At 40.9% G+C, this 20,391-nt stretch overlaps 1 protein-coding gene across 3 annotated transcripts in view; it reads right to left on the minus strand.

Moving 5' to 3' along the window:
• Positions 1 to 232: 232 nt before the first annotated feature.
• Rbm5 (RNA binding motif protein 5) overlaps positions 233 to 20,391 on the minus strand; it is a 32,056-nt gene continuing 11,897 nt past the window's right edge. For all 3 annotated transcript variants that reach the window (XM_050139240.1, XM_050139241.1, XM_050139239.1), the window contains exons 7-25: positions 19,836 to 19,919; positions 19,005 to 19,065; positions 17,483 to 17,548; positions 16,918 to 17,078; positions 15,012 to 15,109; positions 13,508 to 13,595; positions 13,271 to 13,348; positions 13,122 to 13,194; positions 11,432 to 11,517; positions 10,982 to 11,066; positions 10,686 to 10,777; positions 6,009 to 6,170; positions 4,717 to 4,866; positions 4,564 to 4,635; positions 3,812 to 3,991; positions 3,461 to 3,535; positions 2,537 to 2,634; positions 2,328 to 2,457; positions 233 to 823 (exon numbers count right to left, since the gene is read on the minus strand). In XM_050139240.1, coding sequence (XP_049995197.1) covers positions 698 to 823; positions 2,328 to 2,457; positions 2,537 to 2,634; positions 3,461 to 3,535; positions 3,812 to 3,991; positions 4,564 to 4,635; positions 4,717 to 4,866; positions 6,009 to 6,170; positions 10,686 to 10,777; positions 10,982 to 11,066; positions 11,432 to 11,517; positions 13,122 to 13,194; positions 13,271 to 13,348; positions 13,508 to 13,595; positions 15,012 to 15,109; positions 16,918 to 17,078; positions 17,483 to 17,548; positions 19,005 to 19,065; positions 19,836 to 19,919 — 1,965 coding nt within the window. In that variant the 3' untranslated portion in view covers positions 233 to 697. The remainder of the gene's footprint in view (positions 824 to 2,327; positions 2,458 to 2,536; positions 2,635 to 3,460; positions 3,536 to 3,811; positions 3,992 to 4,563; positions 4,636 to 4,716; positions 4,867 to 6,008; positions 6,171 to 10,685; positions 10,778 to 10,981; positions 11,067 to 11,431; positions 11,518 to 13,121; positions 13,195 to 13,270; positions 13,349 to 13,507; positions 13,596 to 15,011; positions 15,110 to 16,917; positions 17,079 to 17,482; positions 17,549 to 19,004; positions 19,066 to 19,835; positions 19,920 to 20,391) is intronic.

A 20,391-nucleotide genomic window follows, 5' to 3' on the forward strand; every position in this document is an offset into this window, starting at 1 on the left:
GGTCTCGAACTCACAGAGATCCGCCTGCCTCTGCCTCCCGAGTGCTGGGATTAAAGGCGTGCGCCACCATTGCCCGGCTTATATATTGAGTCTTTAAGCCTAGCCTAGGTTATATAACCCATCTTAAAAAAAAAAAAAACAACAAAAACAAAACACAAAGAAAACCACCAGGTGTGACTGGCTCAGACAGCCTTTACCACCCATTCTCTTAAGAATAAAGACACAGGAAACCCATTTTTGAAGATATTTCTTTTGTAAAGGAGCCAGCTAGACTGAAAATCTTCCAAAATTCTGTACAAATGTATAATATACAAATATACACAAGGCTATTGCCAAGACATAACAATAACAAATGACAGTGGTGGCTTTGGTGTTGATAACCACTCAGAGCTTCTCAAGCCCCCAGGAAGGAGGGACACAACACAGGCTACAACATGTAAAACACATTACATTTACACTATGTACACTGAAGTATAAAAAGCCCATTGTCCCCTCTGTTCACAAAGCCTCAGGTGGGAAGGAAGGCTGTTTACCAGATAACACACGTAAGGGAGCTTCTTCAAGGTGGGAGAACCCTGCAGAATGAAGTGGTTCTCCCTAAAACTATTAATAGCACAAGGCATGCTCTTAGAGACGGAAAATAAGAGCAAATTGAGAAGATGGCTTGCTCCCTGTGCTCATCATTGCTTCCCCCGTCTCACTCCATCTCAGTGAACCGGGCAAACATGGCTTTCCGAACAGCATCTTTGTAGGAATCGGCACCTGACAACCCATATGCACTGCCTTTGGCTCCTAAGCCAGCTCCTTTTAGCCGGACTTGAGCCTGGGGAAAACAAAAAGATTGTTAGTAGCTGGTAAGGTAGAGTATACACCCATCTCTTACCCTGCCCACACTACTGAGCAGAACCACCCACTAAGAGAAGACAAGGTTGCTGACACTGGACCTGGATAGTTTTAAGGACTGGGGCAATAAAAGTGGCCAAGGAAGATGAACCTACCCATATCCTTCAACGCCCACTTAGTGAATATTCATGCCTGGTAAGGCCCCTAAAGCATTTTACTGAGGCCTGGGAAAGGTACTTACAGACACAAATTGCAAGAGGATAGACAAAGCTAATATGCAAATTATGCTTGCATAAATTAAAAAAAGGGAAAAAGGTGACAATAGCTGTGCTACCAGGGCACTGTAGGGGCAGTTGCTGGTCAAATTCCTATCATAGTCAATGGGTCTGAGTCTCTGATCGCAGAACTGTCTCACCCTGGGCTCTGACAAATTAGTGATTTCTTCTATATTTAAAATGGGCATGTGCCGGTGGTGGATGGGTAGAGATAAGCCTTGGGATTCTCCTGTCTCAGCCTGACAAATGTCTGTATCACTGTATTCAGCTTAAATTTTCTTTAAATATTAAAAAAAAAATATTGGGTTTGTTTGTGTATGGGGGCATGTGGCATGGTACACATATCAGAAAACTTTGTAAAGATGGCTATCTCCTTCCAGTTTTTTTTTTAAATGATTTATTTATTATGTATACAGTATTCTTAGTATTCTGCATGTATGCCTGCAGGCCAGAAGAAGGCACCAGATCTCATTACAGATGGTTGTGAGCCACCATGTGGTTGCTGGGAATTGAACTCAGGACCTTTGGAAGAGCAAGCAGTGTTCTTAACCACTGAGCCATCTCTCCAGCCCCCCAGTTTTATGTAAGTCCTGGGGACTTAACTCAAGTTGCTAGGCTTCCATGTTAAGTTACCTACTGACCATTCTATTGGTCCTAACATATATTTTAAACACTCATTTTTATTTTATGTGTATGAATACTATGACTGCATGTATGTCTGTGCACTATGTATGTGCAGTGCCTGTGAAGGCCAGAAGAGGGAATCAAAAATCCAGAACTGGGATTGTAGACGCCCAAGTGAGTTGCTGGGCACTGAACCTGGGTCCTCTCTGCAAGAGTAGTCAATACTCTCAACTGCTATTAACTATCTCTCCAATTTTTCTTTTTCAAATTTTAATTTTTTTAAACAAGGGCACCAGGCCTTATGGTGCACGCCTTTAGTTTCAGCACTTTCCAGGCAGATGCAGGTAAAGCTCTGTGAGTCTGATCCTAGCCTGGTCTACATAGTGAACTTCAGAAAAAAAATGGCTATAGGGGGCCCCTATCTTCAAAACCAAAAACAAAGCAACAATGACTTCCTCTCAAAAACACAACAATGAGGAGGAAGGAAGGGCTTTCGGGGAAGGTGTGTCTTCAATGTTAAATGTCTATTTAACATTGAGCAGGCATGCAAACCCAGCACCCAGAAATGTCAGAGTCTATACGTACCTCAATGGGAGCTGTGATGCCTTGACACTTTCTTCCTAAGCCTGAGCCTTCCCGCCAGCCCATGGCCTGCAGCATCTTGTTGCCAATGTTACTGTGGTCAATGCCATCTTTGGTGGGCTGCTCGTAATTCCTGCCAGTGGCAAACACACAGTTATTTAAAACAGCCAGAGCCCCAGCTAATGAACTGGAAAATGGTGCTCATCACATACACAGTGCCAGCATCAAACTGCTTCTTGCGTTTGGGCTCTGGAGGTTCTGGAATTCCATACTTCTCACGTCTTTCTGCAGCTCGATCTCGGTATTTCATCTATATAGAAAACAAGAAAAAGCAAGGGAGGAGTATTCTTACTTCAGCCTTTTTTTTCTTCAACAGTCTTATACATGTAGATGTTAACCTAAAGCATCCTTTAATTTGGAGCGTATGTAGTCTTAAAGACCAAATACCTTTATTTTCTTTACTACTCTTGGTCACATTGCTTGTGACCTAAAGTGAAGACAGAATTGCCTATCTTCAGTTAACATTTGGACAGGTCTACTTCCAGAAACAGATAAGTATTATAGAGGTTCCCTGAGATCCATCCAGTAGATCCTGGACAACTGGCACTATAATCAGTGGGAAAAGGAAAAGCCTTAAGCGCAGACACCTCAGAATTATCCAGAGTAAGATTCTTCGAAACCATTTTTTTGAGGAGGTGGGGTGGGTTGGGTTGGGTTGGGTTTTGAGACAGGGTTTCTCTGTGTAGTCATGGCTGTCCTGAAATTCACTCTGTAGACCAGGCTGGCCTCAAACTCAGAGATCTACCTGCCTCTACCTCCTGAGTGCTGGTATTAAAGGCGTGTGCCATCACTGCCTCACGTGGCAATGGCAAAGTGTTTTTGCCATTTTCCACTATGTCTTAGGAACCTGGAACTAACTGCTACAAATAAAAGCAAAATACTCTTGTGGTGCTGTATGCCTATAGTTCAGCTATTTGGAAGACTGAGGCAAGAGGACTGACTGCTTGAGCCCAAGAGGTCAGGGCCAGCCTGTCAACATAACAAGATGCTATCTAAACAAACAACAAACCAGAAAGTACTACAGACAAAAATATGTCAGGATTTTCATCCTAGTGGTGCACTATCCATTCATTTACCTCCCTCTCCCTCAGCTCCAAGGCTTCCAATTCCTGTTCGCTCAGCCTGGATCTTCGGTAGATGTCCATATTTTGCTATTACAAAAGAGTTAACAGACATACTTAGAATTCAGACATTTTAATATGAAATTATTAGTACTTGGTTTTGTATTCTAGCCAAATATCAATACACCATAGCACCCAAACCAAAGCTAGGGCATGTGAAGACACAGTGCTTCTCTATGCTCTACAACTCCAGATATCCACGCAGCAGAAGGTACTGCCCCTTCACCAGGGTCATACTCCCACCATTCCCTCCTTCCCCGCTCCCGCTGCCCCCTCCCCTGTGTAAGCTTTGAGAAGCAAGGCCACCTTGTGTAGGTCAGAGAGCTGCTGGTGCCTGACTAAGGCATCTTTGTTTGGGAACTGACGCCGGCAGAGCAGGCAGGCCATCTTCTTCCAGTCGGCTAGTTTCTCTTCCTCACTCTCAAGTCTCTCTACCAGCTCTTCCTCATTGTCACTATCACCACTGTAAGCAGCAACCAGACCTCTCTGGGGACAAAATGATAATGGGTCACTGGAAATTACATAGATAAAACAGTGCCAAAATTTGAGAGAATCTCCATTACTCTGTGTTGTCCTTTAGCAGTGAACCACATCTTATCAACTGTATGGAATAGCCTTCTAGTACCAACCCTTTTGGAGCCTAAGAAATGGGTTCTTGGATGACTGTTTTTAAACCACTGACCATGGATAAAAAATCTAAATACAACAAGAAAGCAGAGTAATGGACCAGCTAAACCAGTATCTATCAAGGAAAGTACGTTTCCGCTTTGTCCTAATTTTCTTTCCAGACCATTAACAATTCTATTTACAAATGCTACAAAAGCCAATTTACTTAGCTTAGGGATTCAGGCTTCATTCATCGGTCCATCTCACCTGATCTCAGGCACAGAATACAAAGCCCTCAATATGGATTCTATAAGCCAAAGCTGCTCCAGATACCCACTGACAGGGAAAAGCATCCCATTTTAAGAAGGAATTGAATTAGGCAAGATGTAGGAGAGACTGAAACTGAGACATAAACCACACACTTAGTTAAAACACAGGTGGTACTTTCTTACTTTAAGGGGATTTTCTTCATCTCCATTTCGTACCATTTCGGGGATGAGTTGCTGTCTTTCAGCTAAGGCACCCTGGAAAGCAGAACAAGTCATAAGCTACAAATGTTACAAAGGTGCCCATTATGAAGTATTTCATTCCTCTGTTACCATTACCTTCTTCTCAAAGAGAGCAAAGCCAGCGTCTGCTGCTGCAGATTCTCTCCGTTCTTCTTCTCTCAATGAATTAACAGGTTGAAAACTGTTTTTAAAATTTTCTTTCTGCTTATTTAGACTCTTAGCCCAGCGTTCCATGTCTTTGGCAATCTAGCATTAAACAACAGACACCATCAAAAAAGGCACTTACTTCTCTGTAACTTCATAAACAAGCCAACAATAATATGTTATTGGGCTCACAGGTTGACTCAGTGGTAACCTGAGTTTGGCGCACAGACCCTTTGGAGCAGGAGGAGAGAATTGATCCCTTCACATTGTCTCTGACCTCCACATACAAGCAAGCACACAAACACAAATAAATGTGATTTGGGGTGGTGGAGGCTAAAAATGTGCATCGTGTCAGGTGATGGTGGCACACACCTTTAATCACTTGGGAGGCAGAGGCCAGTGGATCTCTAGGAGTTTGAGACCAGCCTGGTCTACAGAGTGAGTTCCAGGACAGCCAAAGCTATACAGAGAAACCCTGTCTCGGAAAATCAAAAGAAAAAAAAAAGTAAAATAAAAAAGTACTGCTTTTAAAAATTTATTTCATATGTGTGGGTCTGTGCATATGACTGCAGTGCCCGCAGACCAGGAGAGGGTGTCAGCCTTCCTGGAGACAGAGTTAGAGACAGCAGTAAAATGCCCAACATGACTGCTGGGAATCAAAGTCTACAAGAGTAGTATGCTCAGATGAACCATCTCTTTGTGGCTGGCTTTTTATATATACGTTGTGAGGATTGTATTCAGGTCCTCATGCTTATGCACAAAGCACTTTATGGACAGAGCTATCTCCTTGGTTCCTGTTTTTATTATTATCAAGACAGGATCATGTATCCTTAACTAATTATGACCTTGCAAATTTTTCTTGTTCTTCTTCAGGATATCAAGCCCAGTACTTGAAATGCTAGCTAGACAAGCATTCTACCTTGGGCTACATCTCCTGCCCAACCAATTTTTGATTTTTGTGGACTGAATGCCACAAAAATACATGCTAGAAAAGTACTGTACCACTGAGTTGTATTACCAACTACTTTTACTTTAACTTTGAAACAGGGTTTTACTAAGGTACCCCATACTGGGGGTTGCAGGGAGAAGAGATGGTGCCCAACTGGCCCTAAACTTGTGAGCCTTCTGCGTTAGCTTCTCAGATTGCTGGGATTCCAGGCTTGAACCATCAGGACAAAAAATGAAGAATTAAGTCAATGCAACCCTCTAAGGAAAGAATCATGGTTTCCTTGTATAGGTCATACCTGTTGAGCTGTTTTGCTTTTGGGTTTTTCTTTCTTCTCCTTTCCCTCTTTTGTAGAAGGCAGGCCCGTCTGCTGGTTAGTGCTAGACTCTGCGGCTGGCACATAGGTCTCCTTCTCTCCATCCCAGTACAAGTATTGTTGTGTTAAAGAATTATAGTAGTACTACAAGAGAAAAGAAAGTAAATGAATATAGATAGATTTGCTAACTAAATTTTTGTGATGCTAGGGATTAAACCTAAGGCCTTAAATATGTTAGATAACTGTTCTACCACTGGCTATACCTCAGATTTTGCTATGATAAAAATTAATATTATTAGCTGGGCGGTGGTGGCACACGCCTTTAATCCCAGCACTTGGGAGGCAGAGGCAGGCAGATCTCTGTGAGTTCGAGACTAGCCTGGTCTACAAGAGCTAGTTCCAGGACAGGCTCCAAAACCACAGAGAAACCCTGTCTCGAAAAACCAAAAAAAAAAAAAAAATTATTGTCAGTAGTAATGTATTAATGTATGTCTGTAATCCTAGCACACAGGAGGGTTAGGCAGGAGGACTGCAAATGCAAGGTCAGTTCAGGCTACATAGCTGAGAACCTATCTAAAAAAAACCCCCCAAAATACAAAACCCCAAATAAATCTGGTCCAGGAACCTGTTTGTAATCCCAGTATTTGGGAGGTGGGCGGGCAGGAGGATCAGAATTTTATTCTTGACTACAAAGGTAACCCCTAGGGCAGACTCTCATTTCAAACATATAAGCAAACAAAACAAACAAAAAAAAAAAAAACCCAATAAACAAACAAAAACAAAATAAAATATAACAAGGACCAATGACATGTAATTCCTGTTCAGAAAGGACTGATAGTATACCTTGGAATGCTTGAGAATAATGATAAAGTATGAAACTTCTAGGAAAAGCAGAATATGATTTCTTCACAAGAATTTAAGAGGGTTTTACTTTTAAAATACAGGATCTTGGAGGTAGAGAAATGGCTTAGTGGTTAGGAATAGGTTAGGCTGTTATTCTAGAGGATCTGGGTTTGATTCCCTGCACTCCAGTTCCAGGGAATCCAACCCCCTCATCTAGCCTCTTCCAGCATGACTACTAGTCACACAAGTGACATACATGAAAGCAAACAATCCATGATAAAACAAAACTCTAAAATTTAAAATAAAATAGGACCTCATGTAGACGGGCTCATACTTGATGTGTAGAAGAGGATACCTTGACCTCCTCATCTTCTTGCTTAGAAATTTGGGGTAACAGGCATGTGACACACCTAGTTTATTTGTTTTTGTCTGGTTTTGAGACAGGGTCACCCTATGTAGTCCTGGCTGTCTTGGAACTCACTATGTAGATCAGGCTACTCTTTTGAAATCACAGAGATCTGCCAGCCTCTGCTGAACATGTGTGTGCTACCATACCTGGCCTTCTTTTTCTTTCTTAAAATTATATATTTAGTGTGCATGTGTGTCTGGGTGCTCACATCAAGTGTAGAGGTCAGAGACAATTTGCAGGAGTCAGTTTTCTTCTTCTACCATGTGGGTCCTAGGTCTTCAGGTCTGGCAGCAAGGGTCTTTCCCTACTCTACTTGCTGGCTCCTCTGTGAGGTCTCTTGTAGGGAAAGGTACTGTTAGACTGTCACATCTATGGCTGAACTAGGGAGAACTGCCATAAAATGATCAGACTGAACAAATGAGGGAAGTCAAAGAGCTATGAAGAAGCTAGGTACATAGACAGGTAGCACAACACTCTTCACACTTGGCTCTCAGAAACCACAGGCACTCAAAGTCAACTTCCTGCTAACTGTACTTGTTTTGCTATGCTATATATATACAGTTCCCAGTAATAAATATTTATGGCGTCAAAGTTGCTTCCCCACCTTAAAAGTTATACATACTAGCAAAAATAAAACAGTCCTGGGACGTTCTGCATCCTAAGGATGCACAGGCATGCTAGTGAAGAAACTAAACAAAAAAGACCACATAGTATCTGTGTCCATCTTTAAGAAACATCTATAACAGGTAAACCCAGAGACAAAAATATCTATTCATGGTTTGGTTGGGGCCTGAGCCACAGGGGCGCAGGTGTGCAGAGGAGCGGAGTGATTTAAGATGGTAAAATATTCTGTACATTAGTTATAAGTGACAATTGCATGATGAAAATGTAACATTAAAATCCACCAAATTATATATTCTGATTAAAATGGTGAACTTTATTTCATTTGAGAGGGAAAAACTCCCTCAGAAAACAAGACTTTAAAACTTTAGCTAGGTTTTTAAAAAAAAAGATTTCCTTTTTAAAAATGAGCATTAGTATTTTGCCTGCATGTGTGTGTGTGAGGGTATCAGGTTCCCTAGAACTGGAGTTACAGACAGTTGTGAGCTGCCGTGTGGAGGTGTATGTGTCTGTATATGTATAAGTGTGAGTGAATTCAAGTGTCCCTAGAGTCTGACAAAGGCTCCAGATCCCCTGGATGGACCTGAAGTTGCAGGTATGTGCTGGGTGGGAATCAAACCAGTGTCTCTGGAAGATTACCAAGTACCGAGCTCTAGCTTTCCAATTCTTTTTTCTTACTTTGTAGCCCCTGGCTGACCTGAAACTTACTATGTAGATCAGAATCAGGGTCAAACTCAGAGACCCACTCTGTGTCTCCAACTGTTGGGATTAAAGGCATGCACCAACATGTTGTGCCCTGAGCACAAAATTGTTTTATTTTTTTTGAGACAGGGCAGCCCTGGCTGTCCTGGAATTCAGTCTGTCCTTAAACTCAGAGATTTACCTGCCTCAGCCTCTCAAGAGCTGGGATTCAAGCAGTGCTCCACCACTACTTGGCTTTTTTTTTTTTGGTGGCTCAAATTTTTTTTTAATTTTTTATTATTACTTGGCTTTTAAAATCTTATTTTGACAAAATTATCTCTAAAAATAGAATCATAATAGTGGATGCTGATGGGGAATGTCCTTAGTGGCATATATACAGATACATATCCATTTAACATTAAAGAGTTGCATACTGGCGGCTGGGGAAATAAATGGCTCAAAGAGCAATGACCACTCATTGAGGGGTCCCAGGTTCAATTCTTAGCATCTATAACTACAGTTCTAGGGGATCCAATGCCCTACTGTAGCCTCCATGAACACTGCACACATGCGGGGAACAGATATAAAAGTAGACACAACACACATAAAGCTCAAAAATTAAAAGAGCTGCTCATTCCCAACTTAGATACATACATACATATATATATATTGTATCTCAAAACTTTTGAAAATATATTTTATAGCCAGGTAGTGGTGGCGCACGCCTTTAATCCCAGCACTTGGAAGGCAGAGGCAGGCAGACCTCTGTAAGTTTGAGGCCAGCCTGGTCTATAAGAGCTAGTTCCAGGATAGGCTCTAAAGCTACAAAGAAACAACAACAACAAACAAACAAACAAAAATATATATGAGTGTTTTGCCTGAATGCATGTATATATGTGCTCCATGTTTGTGCCTGTTACCAATAGAGGCCACAAGAGGGCATCACATCTCCTGGATCTAGAATGATCAGTAGTTGTGAGCTGACATGTTGATTCTGTAGTTTGTTTTTGAGACAGGGTTTCACTGTGTAGCCCTGGCTGGCCTTAAACTAACAGAGATTCAGCTGCCTCTGGCCTCCTGAGTGCTGGAACTTGAATCCAGGTCTTGTGCAAGAGTAACAAGTCATGTTTCCTACTGAGCCCATTCTCTAGCCCATCTCAAACATTTTTATTAGGACTGTCAACAATATGTACGTATGTAACATATGAATGGAGGAGGCACGTGTGTGCCAGTCAGGGGACGCTAACTCAGGTTGTCAGGCTTGCATAGCAGCACTTTTATCCTATGAGGCAGCTCACTTGGTCTCTCAACATTTTTTAATCTTAAATCCCGAAATCCTGAAATTAAAAGTATGCACTGGTGGTCATAAAGAAATTAATGAGGGGCTGGAGAGATGGCTCATCGGTTACGAGCACTGACTACTCTTCCAGAGGACCTGGGTTCAATTCCTAGCACCTACATGGCATCTCACAACTGCCTATAATTCCATTTCCAGAGGATCCAACACCCTTACACAGACATACATGAAGGCAAAACACCAATGATATAAAATAAAAATAATTAAAAAAAGGAAAGAAATTAGTGATTATCCAGGCTGTAGTGATGCATGCCTTTAATCTCAGCACTCGGGAAGAAAAGGCAGGTGATGTCTGGGCTACAAAGTGAGTTCCAGGACAGCTGTTAAACAGAGAAACTCTGTCTCAAAAAAACCAAAAACTAAAAAGAACAAAAAGAAACTGATTTATATTTAAAGTCCTGATAGCTCATAATTTTGAAAGAAACAAAACCCTATAACTATCTGGGTCATATACTCTCCTGTAGAAAATGTTTCTTTTCAGGCTGGAGAGATGGCTCAGAGGTTAAGAGCACTGGCTTCTGGCTGTTCTTCCAGGTCCTGAGTTCAATTCCAAGCAACCACATGGTGGCTCACAACCACCTGTAGTGAGGTCTAGTGCCCTCTTCTGGTGAGTAGGCATATATGCAGACATAACAATATATATAATAAATAAATCTTTGAAAAAAAAAATGTTTCTTCTCAGTCCCATAAAGGTATTAAGTGAGACCAAGTTTTTTCTAGTGATAGTAAAGTGGGAAATAATACTTACTTGTGAGTTAGGGTCATAGTAGAGCCCTGTTGTAGGATCATAATAATATCCTGAAGATTCATCATATTGATAAGTAGATGTGTCAGGCACCGCTGCAAAATCAAAACACAGGTCATTCAAGGTAAGAAACTGTATGTCAATCTCTAAGCCAGTGAGCTACAGCAGGCCTCAACATTCTTTCTTCACATTCCCAATGTCCCTCTGATACCCATTTCAAAGGGAGAGGAACTTTATTAACAACAAAGGCAACAATTAGGACCTTCCAACTGTTAATAGTCCCATGAGGTTTGGCTTACCATATTTGGTACCAGGAACTACACCAGTAGGGGAAGCAGCTGGGGCCTGTGTACTTGTGCTAGTGCTAGGCTGTGCTTCCTCAGTCTGGAAAGAACATCAGCTTCAATATAATTTCAACTGTAAAGCCTTTTAAGAGAACTAAGTCACTGCAATCATCCAGGAGGAAGGACTCCCCTGACAGACAGACTGCAGCAAGGAACTAGGGCAGTTCTATAGCAAGAGACATGCTGACAACTTTCTAAAGGTCAAGCTGAAGAATTTACAAAGTATAAATATGCCTTGCTAGGGTCTTTATATTTAAAATACATGCATATAAATATAATAACTTTAAAAAACCTAATAATTAGGTGAAATGTATGTAATTAGTCAATCCTGGTTCACATACCAGGAAAGGGTAATGTTTACATAGCAACAAAACCAGCAATTCTGTATTTAAGAGCAAAGATTACCGGAGAGCCAGGTGGATTGGAGGTCTGATTATATAGTTGGGGACTCTGGGACACTACAGCCGATGAGGTGGTAGTCACTGCTGTGCCTGATGACAAACAAAAGGGTTAGGGAGAGCTAAAGAACAGTTTAACTCCAGGGCAACATTCATTTCAGCCCTCACTTTGTAAGCTGCTCCTTTTTTTTGGAGGCAGGATTTTGCTATGTAGTTGAATGGTGAATTAAACTCAAGAACCCTCTGCCTGGAATTACAAATGTCACACCGGTCTGTGTCAATTTGGTGTGTGTTTTGTTTGTTTTCTGAGGTCGTGTTATGTAGAGCAGGATGCCTTCAACCTTGTAGTGATCCTCCTGCCTCTGCCTCTCTAGTGCTGGTGCTACAGGCATATAACCCCATGTCTGGCTCTGTATGTCAGAGTTCTTAACCTAATCCCCACAAAGGACCCTTTTTGGGCAGCTGCTTAAAATTCTACTAGAGTAAGATATACAACGTTTTACATTCTATATTATGGCTAAGAGAGGAAAAGAAGCAAAGATATGTATCTGCTCTGTGCTAAGGAAAGATCTGACTCTTAGACTTTTATAGTCAGGGGCTGGAGAGATGGCTCAGTGGTTAAGAGCACTGACTGCTCTTCCAGAGGACCCGGGTTCAATTCCCAGTACCCACATGGCAACTCACGACTGTCTAAAGATCCAGTTGCAGGGGATCTGACACCTTCACACTAATGCACATAAAATAAAGTTAAACAAACCCTAAAAGTATTTTTAAAAAATGTCTTCCTTGATTAAAAAAGACTTTTACAGTCCTGGAAGAAAAGCTAAATCAAGTAATTTTTTTTTCCTTTCCTTTTCTTCTTCTTCTTCTTCTTCTTTTTTTTTTTTTTTTTCTGGTTTTAAGACAAGGTTTCTTTCTGTGTAGCTTTGGAGCCTGTCCTGGCCTTAAACTCAGCGATCTATCTGCCTGCATCTGCCTCCCGAGTAAGCCACCACTGCCTGGCCTCAAGAACTTTTTTCTAAGACAGAGTATCATGGAGCTCAGGCTAACTTGGAACTTGCTAAGCAGCTAAGGATAACCTTAACCTTCTGATCTTCCCATCTCCACCTTCTACTCACTAAGACTGAAGGAATGTGCAACTACTCCTGGTTTTATGCACTGCTGGGGATTTAATCCAGGCTTCATGTATACCACACAAGCACTTTACAAACTAAACCAGCCCCAAAGCCCTGGTTCCCACCCTTAGAGTTTCACTATGTAGGCTCTGCACTTGCTATACAGACAAGGCTGGCCTCGAACTCAAGAGAACTGCCTGCCTCTGTTTCCAGAGTGCTAAGCCTATAGATATGCCATCAGCACCCAGCCCAAAGTCATCTTATTATGGCTCTTCTGGTGGGTGTCTGAGTGCTGCTATAGGGTCATATACCTGAACTTCTGTGGTCACTCAAAATTCAACATGGAGTTTTGAACACTCAGTTAAATTCCAAGAATAAAGCTAACCATAGCATGGTCTCTAGGAACTTATATTGAGTCTCAGTATTCACAATAACTTTTACCAGCCCTTCTGGCAAATGAGGACAGTCCTCAATGTGCTGTCTCAAGTCTTGCAAGGAACTGACTTGTAGCTTCGGGTATAGTTAATATTTCCTCAACCATAGTTACTTCAACAGAAGCAAAACAGCGATGAAGCTTATTACCTGATGTAGATGATGCCTCAGATTCCAGTCCTCCAGCTTGTTGCTGATAAAACTGTTGGTAATCCTGTGAGTACTGAGGGAAATCCACCAATTAGACCTGCTGTTTTAGTCTGTAGAAAAGGAGTTGAATGCTAGCCAAGTTCACCTACCTGAGTGTACTGTGCATAGCCATCCTGGCCTGGCTGCATATAACTGTAGTCAACACTGCCTCCTTCACCACTTTGAGACTATAAAATACCAAAAGAAAAAAAAATCAAAGATAAATTCAGTAGAACAACAAATAAATATCAGAACGTAATCCCTAAAAACATTCCTGCAACCATCTATTCTGAGCACCCCAAGAAAAGTCATCTTAAGTAAAAAGACCCTTCATATCTCACTCTTACCTGAGTGGATGACCACTGAGCAGCAGCAATGGCTGTACTAGCTACAGAGAAAGCGCTGACACGGTTACCATCTGGAAGGACCAAATCTCTGAAATTACAAAGATGTAATCATGTGATTCTCTCTGTATGTTCAGTTTATGCTTCCAACAGTTCCAAGGGAGCACCAGCTAATTCTGCCTGTGGGGTTGGGGGAGGGGATATGTGTCTTAAATACTAGCAAGGTACAATTTCTGAAGGAGAGGAGTCATTGTCTTCTCTATAACTGATCCAATTATTGCCTGGATGACTCATGATACTAGAAATGAAAATTTGTCTTTCTGGTGTCTTGTATGTACTGTACATGTTAACATGTGTGTGAAGGGTGTGCTCATTGCATATGGAGATCAGAGGCTGACATCTAGTGTTATCTTCTCATTTCCTCCTTCCTTCCTTTCGTCCTTCTTTCCTTAGATAGATCGATCGATCGATCCATCCATCCATCCACCCACCCAGATAGCTAGCTACCTACCTATCTCTATTATTTTTTTTAAAGATTCATTTATTTATTATGTATACAGTATTATAACTACATATATCTCTACAGGTCAGAAGAGGGCACCATATCTCATTATAGATGGTTGTGAGCCACCATGTGGTTGCTGGGAATTAAACTCAGGACCCCTGGAAGAGCAGCCAGTGAGTGCTCTTAACCTCTGAGCCATCTCTCCAGCCCTCTATTATTTTTTTTGAGACAAGGTTTCTCTGTAGCTTTGGAAAAATCTCTGTAGCCCAGGCTGGCCTCAAAGTCAGAGATCTGCCTGCCTCTGCCTCCCAAGCACTGGGATAAAGGCATGGACCACCACTGCCTGGCTCTCTACCTTAATTTTGAGACAGAATTTCTCAAAAAAAAAAAAAAAAAAAAAAAAAAAAAAATCCTAGCTGTTTTGGCTACCAGGATCTCCTTGTCACAGCATTGGGATCAGAGAAATGACAACTACTTTACCTCCTAAGGCATCTCCTGGCTCAAAAAAGGATACTTGGGCTGGAATGATGACTCAGTAGTTAAGAGCACCGACTGCTCTTCCAAAGGATCCGTGTTGAATTCCTAGCTTCCATGTGGCAATTAACAAGTGTCTGTAACTTTAAGACCTGACACTCTCACACGGACATACATGTAGGCAAACCATCAATGCACATAAAGTAAAAATAAATAATTTTTTTTGTAAGAAGGATACTTAGTGCATTAGACAGTAATGTAACATATTAGCATGCTAATATCCTGCAAGCTAAGGATTATTTCTGGACAGATTTGCATTACACTGCTGCAGTTTGCACAGAATGTGTTCTCAATGTATCTGCTGAAACCATTTCTGGCAACTGTTATTATCTGGTTATAGAGGGCTGCAGGGATAGACTCTAAGAGAAGACAGTCTTCTCCCTCTTGATCTACAATCAGGGAAATCAGTGTTGACAGTACAAATATACAAATGCTAATATTTGAAATAAGGACAATAATACCACTCACTTTCTGGCACTTTTTGCAAAGTCAACCCCAATAGTTTTCCCATCAATTTTCAATGGAGGATGGAGACTCTGTAATATCTGAAGCAGCTGAGAAGCATCCTGAAGGAGAAAGTGAAGAAAAACAATTTTGTTATATAATTTAGAAAATCTTCCTACCACCTACTCCATCTAAGAAACAAAGCTTTGTTTCCATTAAAGAGAGAGAGAAAAAGGCAGTAATTTCTTACTATACTTGTGGACATAAAAACTTTAGAAAAGAAATACCTCTAAGACAGAATTATTAAAGGAACACACACAGTCTAAAGGTACAAAAGACTGAAATGACACTCCAATTTCAGTGGTCCAAAACCTCAGTCCTCAATTTAGTGTAGCACAACTGTAACTATACAGCTTTGAACATTGTGTTCTGGAAGCCTCACATACACTATCATAATTAGCTGAGCCACAATTGCCTCTTAAAGCTGTTTTCTCTTTGAGACAGGGTTTCACGATACAGGTCTGGCTATTAATTATGGCCTAGAACTCAAACTACAGATCAGGCTGACCAGGAACACAGAGATCACCTGCCTCTGTCTCTAGAGTGTGGGGAATAAAAGCATGTGCTACCATACCAGGCTGTTACTTGATTTTTGGGGTTGAAGAGATGTCTCAGCAGCTAAAAGAACTGGCTCCTCTTCCAAAGGATTTAGGTTCCATTCCCAGCACCTACATGGCAGCTCACAGCCATTTATAACTTGATTTCCAGGGGACCCAAACATGCATGTGGTACACTAGCTGATAAATGATTGAAATTATCCCCCTCCCCCCCATCATCTAGTGAAAGTTGCTTACTTTGCTCAAGTTCTTTGTCACTGCCTACCTCCCTACTACCAAGGAAATCAGTATGGCTAAAGAACTATCAAAGGTACAAAGAGACAGTGTCTATATAGGGATTTTTCATTTGGGAAACTAAAGCAAATGGAAAGAGTAACATCTTATTTGGATGTACACAAAACTTGTTTATACTGATGGGCTTCACAGATGATTCTAGAAGTAAACTTTCCAAGTTCTGCTATTTCTTGCTAACTATCTTTTTATACTTTGATAGGAAACTCGGAACTGGTTGTGTTAGTCATCGGAGATTTCTAGCTCCATAACACCATAAATTTCTAAGTGTGATGTTTTTCTTGAAGACATCTGCTACTTTACAGTTCTAACCACAAAATGCTGTTCAAATTTGTGGAACAAATTCATTTCATTTCTTGAGCATACAACAGATGCTTTTCTTTGTTACTTTAGGAACAAGAGAATGCATTTTATTGGCTGCAATGGTTTATTATGGCCACTATATTGCTATTTACAACCCACTTCTGTATGCAATGAGCATGTCACCTAGAGCCAACATTATCACTTCCCATGTTGACGGAGTTCTACATGGCACTACACAAATAGTGGGCACATTCAGAAAAGCTATCTTTGGGGTGTGTTTTGCTCTTTTTGTTTTGTGGGATTTTGTCTTGAGACAAAATCTCGCTATATAGCACTGGAAGGCCTCAAACTCAGAGTATCGCTGCCTCCTGAGTGCTGATATTCAAGGCGTGTATCACCACTTCTGGCACTTTTTCTATTTTGATGCTAGAGCTTAAACCAGGACTCTGCACACACTTTGTCACTAAACAACTTAGTTTAGGCTACACTTATTGCCTAGACCTCTGTCCTTTTTTGTTGCTTTTTTCAGGACAGGGTTTTTGTGTAGCCCTGGCTGTCCTGGAACTTGCTCTTGTAGAGCAGGCTAGCCTCGAACTCAGTGATCTGCTTGCCTGTCTTCTGAGTACTGTGCTACCATCACCCAGTCTACCTGTACCCTCTTACCAGTCAGTAAGATATTTTTAAAAAAGACAAAACCAAAGGTGATTGGAGAAGCTCACCATTGCAGAAGACAGCTGCACAAATGCAAAGCCTCTGTTCTGTTGTGTCTGTTTATCTTTTATGAGGCGAATGTTATTGACAGCTAAGGACGCATAGGGAGACAGTGCTGTCATAATGGAATCCACCACAGTGTGCGGAGCTATGTTCCGGAGAATAATTGCTGTTGGTATACAAGAAAAATAGCAATCAAGCATTCCCACCATCAGTGCTTTCTTTTTCTTTCTTTTTTCAAGACAAGGTTTCTCTGTAGTTTTGGTGCTTGTCCTGGAACTCACTCTGTAGACCAGGCTAGCCTTGAACTCACAGAGATCCACCTACCTCTGCCTCCCAAGTGCTGGGATTAAAGATGTGTGCCACCACCGCCTGGCCCATCAGTGCTTTCTAAATGCAGGTTTACAGACTAAACTATTTATTTTTACAGGATTTTGGCTTATTTTTTAACTTGGGCAAATTTCTATAGGGCAAACTATAGCTGTGGGCACTCCCTTAAAACATATAAGGGAACTGAAACTGCTAAGAGAGGTCAGTGTTAGCATGAAAACCAAAGGATTATGTTGAACTTACTATCGCAGTAGTAATCCACTGACTGAACAGACTCTGTAGTTCCAGGGGGCACTTCCTGTTCAGAGTCTAGGAGCAAAGGAGACCCAAATGAAAATGGACAAATGGACAAACAAATAAACAAACAAGCAAGCATCATTTTCTTTCTTTTATTAGTTTTTGGGAGGATCAAACCAAGGTCCTGTGTGCATGCTTGGTAAGAGTCCTACCACTGAGATAACTGAGATATTTATACCTTCAGTTCCCCAAGTAGTTTTGTTTCCAATATATTTAGATTAAAAAAAAAAAAAGGACATGGTTTTACTATATATAGTCCAGACATGTTTTAAACTCTTGGCAATCCTATCTCAGCTTCCTAAGTGTGACTATTCAATTATAGGCATGAGAAAGTTCCCAGCTACAAAGTATTTTTTAACAAAGAAATACATTGTACCTTCTAGAGCACTTTTGTATGAGACAGTTTCATATAGTCAAAGCTGGAAACAAACTTGTTATATAGTTGAGGATGACCTGGAACTCCAGATCATCCTGCAATCAACTCCTGAGGGCCAACTGTTTTTATTTTAAGCATCTGGCAGCCTTTGGTTTTGTTTCTAATTTGGGAAGGTGATCTTTTCTTTGTGTGGTGTATCTTATTCACAGGCCAGCAAGTGCATGTAGAGGGAGAAGTCCATGGCTGGTGTCTCTATTACTTCTTGTCTTTTGACAGTTTTTCACTCACTTTGAGCTAACCCATTTGCAAGCTGGCCAGAGCACCAGGGATAGCCCTGTAATTATAAGCACACCACCATGCCCCGCCTTTTTTTTTTTTTTTTTGGTTGTGTGAATGTTAAGGATTTGAACTCTGGTCCTAATGCTTGCACAGAAAATACCTTACCTACTGAGCCATCTCCCCAGTCTCTGCCTGCCACAATTTTTGATTGTCTTACTATGTAATTTTGGTCAGCTTAAAACCTAAGATAACCTTTCTGGCCTTGAATTTTTTATCCTCTTGACTCAGCACAGGTGTGAATCACCATGCCATTTTTTTCTTTCAAAAAAAAATCTTAGCTGGCCAGTGGTAGTGCACACCTTTAATCCCAGCACTTGGGAGGCAGAGGCAGGCAGAACTCTTTGAGTTAAAGGCCAGCCTGGACTATAGAGCAAATTCCAGGACAGCTAGAGCCACACAGAGAAACCCTGTCTCAACAAACAAATGTGTGGCTACACTTGAACCTCATAATTTTGACAGAGGTAATACAGAATGCAAACCCTGAACCAGTGCAGGACAGCACCACTACAGACTAAACAAAAGTAGATGTAGCATGCAAACCAGGTAAACATCCTTAATTTTGGAGAATTTTCTCTTCTCTTACAACCATGCAGCATCTACTTAGCCCAAGGTAAAAAAAAAAATTTATGCTATATGTAAGTTCCTAGTTGAGACATTCTAAAAAACAAAAACAAAAAACTATGCCTTTCCTTGGGTACATAGGCAGTAATTCAGGTTTAATTGCATTTTCCAAACAGCTGAATCCACGCTTACCAAACTTGTCTGCTCCACATCGGAAGCATTTTAGTCTTTTCCTGAAATTGTTAAGGCAGCACTGGAAAAAAAAAAAAAAGTTTTATCTGTAATTATTTCTTACATTAGGCTAGGCTTTCTAGTCATCATGTGGGTTAGAACAGTGAGGCCACAGGTAACTCAAGTAACTAAATATAAAGCAAAAATTGCTATTATGTATAGACAAAAGGGCATAACTTAAAATTTTATGTTTTACCCTCAGAATTCTTAAAAAAAAAAAAAAAACCCACAATATATTTTAAGGTAGGATTTCGCTGTCACCAAGATGAAAAGTTTCTTGCAGCAGCCACCAACAAAAGTTCTTCTTTATGTGAAAAGAGCATTACATGAACTGCATGAACTGTCATATATGTAAACATAAATATAACCTGGACATGACCTTTCCCCTTTCTAGCCTCATACACAATGAATTATCTTAGTACTATCAAAATTCAGCATTGGTGACAGGACCAATATTATTATACACCAAGGCTCTCAAGGAACTTTGTTAACATAATTAACAGCATGTAAAAAAACTTGAGATTCAGAATTTCATAAGCAACAAAGTGAAACACATCTAAAAAAATAAAATCTTAAATGAAACTCTGAGTTAGAATCCCATATCTTCATAGAATTCCAGGATTGCTGTCCTTTAATGCCAGCACAGGAAGACGAAAGAAAAGTCAGAAAGCACAAAAAATGGACTTCTGATACACGCTGGTGATTGTGCTAATTTTCTTGTTAGGAAATCAAACAAACAAATGAACAAAGAGACAAACTTAGTCTATTTATTTGGGAAGAACAGATGCTTACCTTGTTACACAGCCAATCTTCAAACTTAGGTCTGGGATTGCTATAATGCATTGCAATGTGCTTTCCTTGAATCACCAATTTTTTCTGTAAAAAAAAAGAAGTAATTAGTTATTCCCATTGTGAAGAATGTGTGTCCATTTTCCCAGGTCAGAGCACACTTCGGAAAAATCAATGCTCTGGAATTAAATGGACAACATACGGGGAAGACCAACCACCGCCACCTATACTCTGCCCATCCAATCCTTCAGATAGGCAGTAAGAGAATGGGATGCGGAGTAAAGGTAAACGGAGTCAGGGAATGCTGAGAAAGCTGCCAAACACTAAACGCTGACATGCACCAGGCTGTGTCTCCAGCAGAGACAGAAGTCCTAACATTTAGCATTGACAGGCTGCCTGAGAGTGAGTCTATTTCAAAAGCAGAAGACAGACCTCTTCCAGTTCTGAGACTGTCTCCTTTATTAGCCCTTAGCATGGTTTCCTTGGGCTTGGCTGTCACTTTTCCCCAGTCCCCATCCTTATGTAATGTAAATGCCTTTGTATTTTCCCTTCCCCAAAA

The sequence above is a fragment of the Alexandromys fortis genome, unplaced genomic scaffold (assembly GCF_014885135.2).
Source record: "Alexandromys fortis isolate MF-2015 unplaced genomic scaffold, M_Fortis_MF-2015_v1.1 scaffold_36, whole genome shotgun sequence".
In the NCBI taxonomy this organism is placed as follows: domain Eukaryota; kingdom Metazoa; phylum Chordata; class Mammalia; order Rodentia; family Cricetidae; genus Alexandromys; species Alexandromys fortis.